General features: G+C 38.7%; 1 protein-coding gene across 5 annotated transcripts in view; it reads left to right on the top strand.

Annotated features, from left to right (window-relative positions):
* The window catches only part of Eef1akmt2 (EEF1A lysine methyltransferase 2), a 75,204-nt gene that overhangs the window by 14,171 nt on the left and 50,136 nt on the right, over positions 1 to 10,897 (top strand). For 4 of the 5 annotated variants that reach the window (XR_003837244.1, XM_021168067.1, XM_021168066.2 and 1 more), the window contains 2 exons: positions 1,396 to 1,503; positions 7,606 to 7,822. The exons of the other annotated variant lie outside the window; for it this stretch is intronic. Coding sequence is in view for 3 of the 4 variants with exons in the window: in XM_021168067.1 (XP_021023726.1) it covers positions 1,396 to 1,503; positions 7,606 to 7,822 (325 nt within the window). In the remaining variant the exon portion in view is untranslated. The remainder of the gene's footprint in view (positions 1 to 1,395; positions 1,504 to 7,605; positions 7,823 to 10,897) is intronic. 5 annotated transcript variants of the gene reach the window in all.

Genomic DNA, 10,897 nt, shown 5'->3' with positions numbered 1-10,897 from the left:
TTTTTTTTTTTTTTTTTTTTTTTTTTTTGACACAAGGTCTCACTCTGTAGCTTTGGGTGGTCTGGAGCATCAGACTGGCCTCAAACTCACAGAGATCTTTTTGCCTCTGCCTTCCAGTTCTGTGATTAAAGACGTGTACCACATGCCTGGCACTATGTTAACCTTTTTTTTTTTTTTTTTTCGGTTAAAGGTTTATTTATTTGTTTATTTAATGTATATGAGAACACTGTAGCTGTCTTCAGACATATCAGAAGATAGCATCGGATCCCATTATAGATGGTTGTGAGCCACCACATGGTTGCTGTGAATTGAACCCAGGAACTCTAGAAAAGCAACCAGTGCTCCTAACTGTTGCACTATCTCTCCAGCCCCTTACTATGTTAGCTTTTGAAGGAAGTAAATAATGATGTCCACCGGAAGAATTTCAGTCCATACCATATTTTTCTACTTTTGTTGTTTCTATTTCTTTTGAAATTATTATTTTTAAACACTTTCCTTTAAAAATATTTATTAATTTATTTTATGTATATGAGTACACTGTAGCTGTCTTCAGACACACCAGAAGAGGGCATCAGATCTCATTACAGATGGTTGTGAGCCACCATTTGGTTGCTGGGATTTGAACTCAGGACCTCTGGAAGAGTAGTCAGTGCTCTTAATCACTGAGTCATCTCTCTAGCCCCTCGAAATTATTTTATCATAATAAACAGCATAATTGGGTGTGGGTAAAGAACAGAAGCCGCTATGCCTTCGCCATAGCCACCACACATCTGAGGAGGTTCCTGTCCAGCAGATAGTAAACCCTCAAACCTAGTCATCCTTGCCTCGTTCTCTGTGGAAACTGGGTCCTGCCACGCCTCTATCACAGGTCTTTCACAAAGATCTACTAGAATATGTGAAATAGGTGAAAAAGTGAAAAAGTGCTATACGGTTATATTGTTTGTAAATTATGTGGCTGGTAGAGAAGTAAATAATGTATAATTTGCTGAAGCAAAATAAGTTAAAACCAACTCACTACATATGCATTTAATTTATTCATATAACTTAATTGAGTTAAGTAAAATGTGAGATAAATTCCTGTGTGAATTTGAGCATAACAACATCAGAAGTTAATATTATATTTTCAGCCCAAAGGCTTACATATTATCTTTGAGAAAATAAATTTTCTTTTGAAAAGAAATCAGATATTACAAAAGCAAAAAATTTGTTGTGGATTTAAGCTTTTGCTTTCTGTATAGAATATAATAAAAACTTTAAACATGTGAATAACTGGATATTCTATGACATTTGATCTACAGCAAAGTTAAAATTACTCTAGTATTCAAAGAATATGATAGTCCATAAGTAAAAAATACAGTTTTAAACTAAATTATGAAATTATTTCTCTGTCTCTAGGTGAAACATGGCTTCTCTAATATAACTGGGATTGATTATTCTCCTTCTGCAATTAAGCTTTCTGCAAGTATTTTAGAGAAAGAAGGGCTATCTAACATTAACTTGAAGGTAACTATTAATTATATTAATATTTTAAAATAAGCTATAGTGTTTAAATGTTACAAAGTATGTTAATTTGCTTACTTTTTTGCATTTATAAATTAAGGATCAATCGTAAATAATACAAACTGAAACATCTAAAAGTAAATATTAAAATTTTAATCTAGTCTACAGAATTTTTTTCTTTCATTTTTGTGTGACAGAGTCCTACTGTGTATTCCAGACCAGCCTCAAACTTGCCTTCTTCTGCCTGTCTAGCTGGATGATAGGCATGTAAGACTATGCTTTGTTGGAAAGTATTCTTCTTTGTGTATGTATATATGTGTGTGTTCATACAATATCTTCCATGTATGTTTGCAAGATCATACAGTAGCTGGCTCTGGATTAATCAGGTTAAAAAGTTATAAATGCTAGCTGTCCCTGTGGTACTGTTTTCTGCCTGAGGTTCCACCAGAAGGAAGGCTACAGACACTTAAACTGTGAGGATGGAGGGATTTGGTTATGTTTATTTCTCAAAATGACTTCTATTTTAAAAAGTCAACTTATAAATGTATAGAATGTTCTGCCGAATATTGTTATTTAATTCTTCATCCTAGTTAGCTTTGTCAATTTTGTATAGCCTAAAGCTTTGCCAATTTTATAAAAGCCTTACTGAAGAATTGTCTAGATCAGATTGGCCTGTGGGCATATCTTTGGGCATTGTCTTGATTACTAATTGATACAGGAAGGCTCAGTCTACTGTGAGACGTATCATCCCTAGTATTCCTGGGCTCTATAAGGAAGCTACTACTTAAGTATAAGCCTGTGAGTAAGTCAGAAAGTGAGCTAGCTTTAGGTTCCTCCTTTGAGTTCCTGCCTAGATTCCTGGACTATAACCTGGAAATGTTAGATAAAATGAGCCCTTTCCTCTCCAGAGTTACTTTTGCTCTGAGTGTTTTCTCATAGCAACAAAAGGAAGTTAGGACACTTAAAACACAAGGAGTCGACCACAGTTCTTCTCTTTTCTTTCAATCATTTTGCCTTACCACTCTCAAGCTTACAGACCTCAGATCCATGTACCTACCACAAAGTAGTATTTTTGATCTAAAATGAAAATTAGCTTACATTACTGTTTTGTTCACAGACCTCCATTGGGTTCCCTTTGTATTCAGCATGGAACCTAGATGCTACAGCTAGCTTTCAGAAGTCTGTCCTTGTGCTAGAGTCAAATATATTCTCTTGCATGTGGTAGGCAGACAGTCTGCCACTGTACTCCATATTTAGCCTGCCTGCGCTCCTTTCTTTCTTTTCTTGAACAGGGTTTCTCTATGTTGCCCTGACTATCTTAGAACTTGCTTTGTAGACTAGGCTGGTCTTGAACTCAGAGATCTGCTTGCCCCTGCCTCCCTCTAGTGCTTGAATTAAAGGTGTATACCACTGCCTGGTACACTAACACTCATTTTTTAACCCTTTCCGTTTATTCAGTATTTCAGTCGCTGGCTGTATTGTTTTTGAGATGTGTTAAGCTTGTCTAAGGTTTTATCCTTGCTATCTCTGCCTTTCTTTCCTTAGGTTTCTCAGCAGGCCAAGTTTGTTCCCATTATTCATATCTCTGTTGAAATAGCACCTCCTTAGAGAGGCCTTTCAAGGCTTCTTTTCTCCCCACACCCCTTTCCCTCTCCCTCCCTACCCCCTCTCTCCCTTCCCTTCCGCTCTCTCCCTTTCTTTCTTTTTTTCTTTTTCTTTTCCCCCAAATTTCTTGCCTGCAGGTATGTCTATGTATCATCTGTATGCCTGGCCCCTGAGGAGGCCAGAAGAGGGTGTTCTATTTTGTGGGACTAGAGTTACAGATGGTTGTGAGCTGGGAATCAAACCTGGGTCCTCTGGAAGGGCAGCCAGTTTTAACTAGTGAACCATCTCTCCAGCCCCTTCAGGCTGCTTTTGTTGTTGTTTGTATTTTTTGAGACAGCATTGCTCTGTGTAGCCCTAGCAGTCCTGAACCTTACTCTGTAATTTAGGTTGGCCTGAAACTCAGAGATCTGCCTGCCTCTGCCTTTCAAGTGCTGGGATTAAAGGAGTGTGCTGATTTATATATATATATATATATATATATATATATATATATATATATATATATATGATTTATCTTCCTAGTCATTCACAATCTTACTAGTGTTTTCTTTTTTCCCCACAAGATTAGGGTGCTTCCCTTTGTAGCCTCAACTGACCTAAGGATCCCACTGCCTTCACTTTCTAAAGACACACTATAGGTATACACCATCTTGGCTGGCTCATGATTCTTTGTTCTGTTTTATTCTATTGAGACAGGATCTTCTATAGTTCAGGCTAGCTTCCCGCATGCTATGTAGCTGAACTTCTGGTCTTCCTGTGCCTCTGCTTTCCCAAGTGCTATAATTACAGGCATGTACCACCATGCTGTTTTTTCCTCTTTAAAATTACACTCACGTATTTATTGTATGTGTGAGGTGGATACGTGTGCCACAGTACACAGTGAAGGGTTTCCTTTAGTGTATGTGTGTGTGTGTGTGTGTGTGTGTGTGTGTGTGTGTACAGTGAAGGGTCTCCTTTAGAGTGTATGTGTTGGATACATGTGCACAGTAGAGGGTCTCCTTTATTTGTGTGTGTGTGTGTGTGTGTGTGTGTGTTGGATACATGTGCACAGTAGAGGGTCTCCTTTATTTGTGTGTGTATGTGTGTGTGTTGAATACATGTGCACAGTAGACGGTCTCCTTTATTTGTGTGTGTGTGTTGGATACATGTGCACAGTAGAGGGTCTCCTTTTAGCATGTGGGCTTCAGGATTGAACTCAGTTTGTTGGGTTTGGTGGCAAGTGCCTTTATTTCCTGAGCTCAGGCCCTATTTTTATTTTATTTAAGATTTATTTATTTTGATGTGTATTAGTGCTTTGCCTGAGAAGGCCAGAAGATGGCTGCATAGTCCCTATATCTTGAGTTACAGGTGATAGTAGGTGATGGTGTTGAGAACCCAACCTGAAGCCACTGAAGAGCAGCCAGTGAAGAGCAGCAGCATCCAGACCCCATTTTTGCTTTCTTAATAGCACTGTATCTGAAACACCTTTTTTGTTGTTGTTGTTTTTTCGAGACAGGGTTTCTCTGTGTAGCCCTGGATGTCCTGGAACTCACTGTGTAGACCACCCTGGCCTCGAACTCAGAAATCCGCCTGCCTCTGCCTCCCAAGTGCTGGGATTAAAGGCGTGTGCCACCATGCCCGCTGAAACACTTTTAAAGAGCTGTTTCATGGTATATCATTATTAAATGGTTGTAATTTATTTTTTAAAATTTAAATTGCTTTATTTTTGTGTGTATACTTGTGTGGACATAAGTGTGTTCGTGAATTGAGATCTGAGATCAGCTTGCTGCAGTTGCTTCTCTCCTTTCATCATATGGACCCCAGGGCTAACACTTAACTTCCAGGTTTCCCTGCTGAGCCATCCTGCTGGCCCTATCAGAAATAGTATTGCTATCTTACTACATACATCTGTTTATTTTGTGTGGTGTGTGGATGCACCCCTGCAAGCTTGTGCAGGTCAGAGGACACTTGAGGGAGTTAATTCTAACTATCATGTCAGTCTTAGAAATTCACTCAGATTGCCTAGCTTGGTGACAAAAGCTCTTACTCACTGAGTCTGAAAGTTTGAAAAAAAAAGTCTCTGTGTGAGTGTGTACATGGGAGTGTGTACATGTGAGTGTGTATGAGTGTGCATGTGGGTGCATGTGAGTGTGTGCATGTGGGTGGGTGTGAGTATGCATATGGGTGCATGTAAGTTTGTACATGTGAGTGTGTGCATGTGGGTGGGTGTGAGTATGCATATGGGTGCATGTAAGTTTGTACATGTGTGTGCATGTTGGTGCATGTGAGAGTGTGCATGTGAATGTGTGCATATGGGTGTGTGTGAGTGTGTGCATGTTGGTGCATGTGAGTGTATGCATGTGGGTGTGTGTGAGTGTGTGCATGTGGGTGGTTGTGAGTATTCATATGGGTGCATGTGAGTTTGTACATGTGTGTGCATGTTGGTGCATGTGAGTGTGTGCATGTGAATGTGTGCATATGGGTGCATGTGAGTGTGCATGTTGGTGCATGTGAGAGTGCATGTGAATATGTGCATATGGGTGTGTGTGAGTGTGTGCATGTGGGTGGTTGTGAGTATGCATATGGGTGCATGTGAGTTTGTACATGTGTGTGCATGTTGGTGCATGTGAGTGTGTGCATGTGAATGTGCATATGGGTGCATGTGAGTGTACATGTTGGTGCATGTGAGAGTGTGCATGTGAATGTGTGCATGTGGCTGTGTGTGAGTGTGCATGTTGGTACATGTGTGTGCATGTGGGTGTGTGTGAGTGTGTGCATGTGGGTAGGTGTGAGTATGCATATGGGTGATGTGAGTTTGTACATGTGTGTGCATGTTGGCGCATGTGAGTGTGTGTGTGTGTGAGTGTGCATGTGGGTGCATGTGAGTGTGTGCATGTGAATGTGTGCATGTGAAGGCAGAAGCATTAAACTTCCAGGAGCTTCCACTGTAGGCAGTTATGAGCAACCTGATATGATCCTTTCATAAGAGCAGAACCCTATTGAGCCATCTCTGCTGCTGCTTGAAATACTTCCTTTATGAGTTTGTTTTTGTTACCTTTTTGTTACTATGACTGAACAACATAGACTAGGTAATTTGTAAAGCATAGAAGTTTATTAAGTCCACAGTTCTAGTGGCTGAAAAGTCTAGGATTCTTAAATGATGTGATAAGGGGCCTTCTTTCTGTGCCATAGCAAAGCAAGTAAGCCAGAGAAAGTTTTCCTTTATAACAAAGCCAGTCCCTCATTAGCCCATTAATCTGTTCATGAAGAGAGAGACTTCATGACTCAATCACCTTCCAGGGATCTCTTCCTAATCCTGATAGCATGTGACTGTACTTAGGTTTCCAATGTGTGTATTCTGGACGATTCTCTTAAACAATAGCAGTTTATTTGTTGTTTGTCTCTCCCTGTATAAAGCACAAGGTTATTCTATTCTAACAGATTTCCTTACTCTCTCACTTGCTGCTGTATCCTGTATTTAATAAGTACAAGTGTCATGAAGTACCTTTGGAATACAAGAATGTTGTGCAGGGGCTTAGGGTGAGGATGTTCCCACTGAGGAAGCTCTTCATGTAGTCTGTGTTTTGATTCAGATGTCATGAATTCTATACCTTGGGTATGGAGAGTGGGAAATTTCATCTTCTAATAGCAGTACTTGTCGAGTGTAGTGTGTTGGTACACACCTGCAACTTTAGTAGATCTAGGAGAGCCTGGGCTACATGTGTTAGACCCTGTCACCCAGAGAAGCAGCTCAATACCAATATACAGTATCCATTTTAGGGGAATTGTTTTAGATAGTTACTTACCTTATTAAAATGATATGAATGATGGTCGGCTAATTGTTTGATTTTAAAAGTATTTTAGAATTAAATTCATTGGTAAATTTGTGTATTATAAAATGGAAGCACATCTCAATTTCAAATATTGTAGTTGTATTAGGTTATTAAAAACAGGATACTGATGAATTTTAAAAGCTAAAGTGCAAGACATTTACTGAGTTAAGTAATCATAGTTTAAATAGTCCCTGGATTTCTTAAGCTTCATGGTTTTTTGTTCTATCCATTAGTAGCTTTGTGAGCTGCTAAATCAAAACAAAGGAACTTTTGATAATTCCTTGTTTACTTTAGGCCCTCAAGTGGTAGTATAAGCCATAAGTCTTATTTCCAATGACTTGGGTTCCAAATAAATTTTGTCATTTTGATAAATATGTTGAATATTTTCATAAGAAACAACTTTTTATAAACTGGGCTTTGGAGCCAGTATTACTGGCTTTGATTTGTTTCCAAATTTGTAGATATTTGAAATGTCCAGGAAACACTATCAACCTCTCTTCTAATTTTGGCTTTAATGATCTAGGAAATAAAGCACATAAAAGTTAACTATAAAGTTCAAAATATGTTTATTATATGTAAAGTGCCATCATAATGGGCCCTTTTATCTCTAAACTTTTATATGCTGTCACTTTAAGTTATATAAAAATTGTGTTAATTGTTCTCATATGGACATTCATTTTTAATATAGGTAGAAGACTTTTTGAGTCCCTCTACAAAGCTATCTGGATTTCATGTTTGTGTTGACAAAGGGACTTACGATGCCATAAGTCTTAATCCTGACAATGCAGTTGAGAAGAGGAAGCAATATGTGATGTCTCTCTCCAGGGTGTTGGAAGTAAAGGGCTTTTTCCTAATAACCTCGTGTAATTGGACCAAGGCAGAGTTGCTAGACGCATTCAGCGAAGGTAACCGTTTGGAATGTGCGCTTCCTTAGCTTTTATACTCGTGCTTGGCTCCCCGGTGGGTACAGTATTCTACATTTTTGGTGTGGGAATTGCCTGCTTTTCTTCTGTGTTAATGACCTTGGTAATAACTTTGAACTGTGTATATAGAGCACAGAAAAGTAAATTGGTTGGGATCCAGAGACCTTTTTAACATTTTTCCCAGAAATCCTGGCAGTTAAGTACTAAAATTTACGAGCTTGTAAAGATCAAGCTCTTTATTTAAGCAATGCAATCTTTTATTTAAGCTTTATGATCTGCTGTCCAGAGACTCAGAGCACGTGGACTATGCTTTTGACTTCAGTGCACCAACTTATTTGTGAATCTATAATCATACAAATGGAAGTACATGACCAATGTTTTAGTTTTATATGTAGTTTATATGATTTGCTTTAGGGGTCATTTAAGTATTTAGGATTTGTCTTTTTGTTTCCAGTATATATAGAGCAATTATTTATAATATTGCACAGAAATGAAATGGGGAATGTATAGCAGTTTTACATACTGGTTCTTAAGGAAGTCCCCTTTGTTTTTTTATGTCAGGCAGGACTTTTTCTGTCTCATTAGCCAAAGGTAATTAAGACTCTACCACTAATGGGGAGTCTTGTGAGCACTAAAAATCTATATCTATACAGAGAGCATTTGAAGTTTTCTCAGATTCTTCCTTGGACACTTTAAGAAGTATTTTACCTTCTAGTTTATTCATGTAGTACACAGGCATTCCTGGGAAAGTATTTTGAAATTTTTTTGGTATTCGTCTGCCTTTTCCTTAGAGTCTTTCTTCAGGGTTAGTACTAATTATTTTATAGAGGAATGGAAAGAATTTTTGGGATGAAGTATTAAGTAAATGATTCTAGACTAAATATTTGGCTACATTTTGACCCCTGTCACAAGCTGATGAGAGATTAGCTACCTCAAGAGTTTCCTGCACACTGTTTTCTGTAACCATGTTGCACCATATTGAATGCACCTATCTTAGATTTTGTTTTCCTTTTAGTATTAAAGGACTAGGAAAGAGAATATATCCTGTGTCCTCTTGTGTACATGCAGTGGCCTTGGTAGGTTTTATAATGGAAACCCTGAAGTGTTTATTCCTGAAAATACGAGCTTTTGGCTTCATTACTGTTACTTTTAGAAAACTAGAATTGTGTGAGATTTACTGTCTTTTACTTTGTTGTTCAATTTATTATCTTACATGCTACATTTGTTTCTCTTAGAACTGTTCGGTTCTAGCAATAATCCTTCCTTCTTTCCAAAGCTCGACAGTTTTAATAAATGCTCAAGAGTTCTGTATAGAGAAAGTTCCTTTCTTGGTTCTTAAATGCAGGTGTTCTCTCCTTACCCCTGGAACCAGTAGACAGAAACACATTGGTCTGTTTTTGGTAATGAGGAACAGGCTTTACCCTGGAATACTGTGCTTTAAAATGTGAATGTGTCTGAGAACTGTTAAGTAAACTCTATATTATATTCAGTTTTAGAACTAAATAGAAAATTAAAATAATGAAAATATTATAATAGGAGGTGTTAGAGAAACAATTACATAGCATTAATGAGTTTTAAGGATTGATTTACTTAGAAAATGGTGCTTGGACTTAGATGCAAGACAGCAGCGGAGTGCTCTGCTGCAGAGCCTACTGAAGGCCTCCGTTTTAGCTGCTTAGATTGGCTGCCACAGTCGATCTAAGCTGGTTTAGAATGAAATTCACCTCACTAATCTGTTTCTTTTATAATTGAAAAAAAATTTCATACCATGTATTTTGATCACACTTCTTCCCCTCCCCTAACTTCTCCTAGGTTCTCTCCATTGCCTTATCCACCCAACTTTATCTTCTTTTTTCTTTAAAAACAAAACCAAAAAGCCGGGCGTGGCAGTGCACGCCTTTAATCCCAGCACTCGGGAGGCAGAGGCAGGTGGATTTCTGAGTTCGAGGCCAGTCTGGCCTACAAAGTGAGTTCCAGGACAGCCAGGGCTACACAGAGAAACCCTGTCTTGAAAAACCAAAAAAAAACAAACCAAACCAAAACAAAAACAAAAAACCCAAACAAACAAACAAACAAACAAACAACCAAACAACCAAAATAAAACCCAGAAGGGGGGAAAACACCAAAAAAATTCAACAACAAAACCAACAGCAAAATCTCTACAAAAATGGAAATAGAAATAAAAACGCAAAAGTGCCTAAACAGAGCATAAGGAGACAAAAAGTTGCCAGGTGTTGGTGGCACAGGCTTTTGATCACAGCACTCCAGAGGTAGAGCAGGCAGATTTCTGAGTTTGAGGTTATATAAAACCAAGACAAAACAAAACAAAACAAAACCAACAACAAAAACTACCAAAATACTGTGACTATGTTTTGCGTTGGCCTACTACTCCTGGGCATGGGTTTTGTCCAGAAGTCCATTGACAGTCTATTAGTGAGAACTGAGTTTTTCTTTGCCAGTGGGTATCAACTACAAACAGCTTGTTGTGTAGAGCCTGTGCCTACTTCAGCCTCTCAGTGCTGAGACTGCGTGGCTTGAACCTTTTGAGGGCCTGTGTGTGTGCTGCCGCAGTATCTGTGGGTTCATGTGCCACATTTTGCCAGTCTTTTTAAGGGTCTTTGGTGTTTTGATTTTTCCATATTTGAAAGGAATTGTGCAGTTTTCCTTGGTAGTCCTATTCATACAATGTAAATGTTTTATGCTACTTGTTTATTTATTTGTTTTATTTATTCCAGATTCAAGCCTCATACATAGGAGGCAAAGATTCTACTACTGAAATACTCTGATGAGTTTTGTGTTGTGTTTTGTTTTGTTTTTGAGACAGGGTTTCCCTGTGTAGCCCTGGCTGGAACTCGGAGTTCTGCCTCCCAAGTGCTGGAAAGGCATGTACCACCACTGCCCTGCTTCCCTCTTATTTTTAATGAAAAAAAAAATCATGTCAGGTGGTGGTGGTGGTGCTGCCCGCTTTTAATTCTAGCATTCTCAGGCAGAGGCAGAGAGGCAGAGAGGCAGAGAGGCAGAGAGGCAGAGAGGCAGAGGAGAGGAGAGGAGAGGAGA

The sequence above is a fragment of the Mus caroli genome, chromosome 7 (assembly GCF_900094665.2).
Source record: "Mus caroli chromosome 7, CAROLI_EIJ_v1.1, whole genome shotgun sequence".
NCBI lineage: Eukaryota > Metazoa > Chordata > Mammalia > Rodentia > Muridae > Mus > Mus caroli.
Note: the sequence above shows the minus strand (reverse complement) of the source record. Positions and strands in the feature narration are given on the sequence as shown.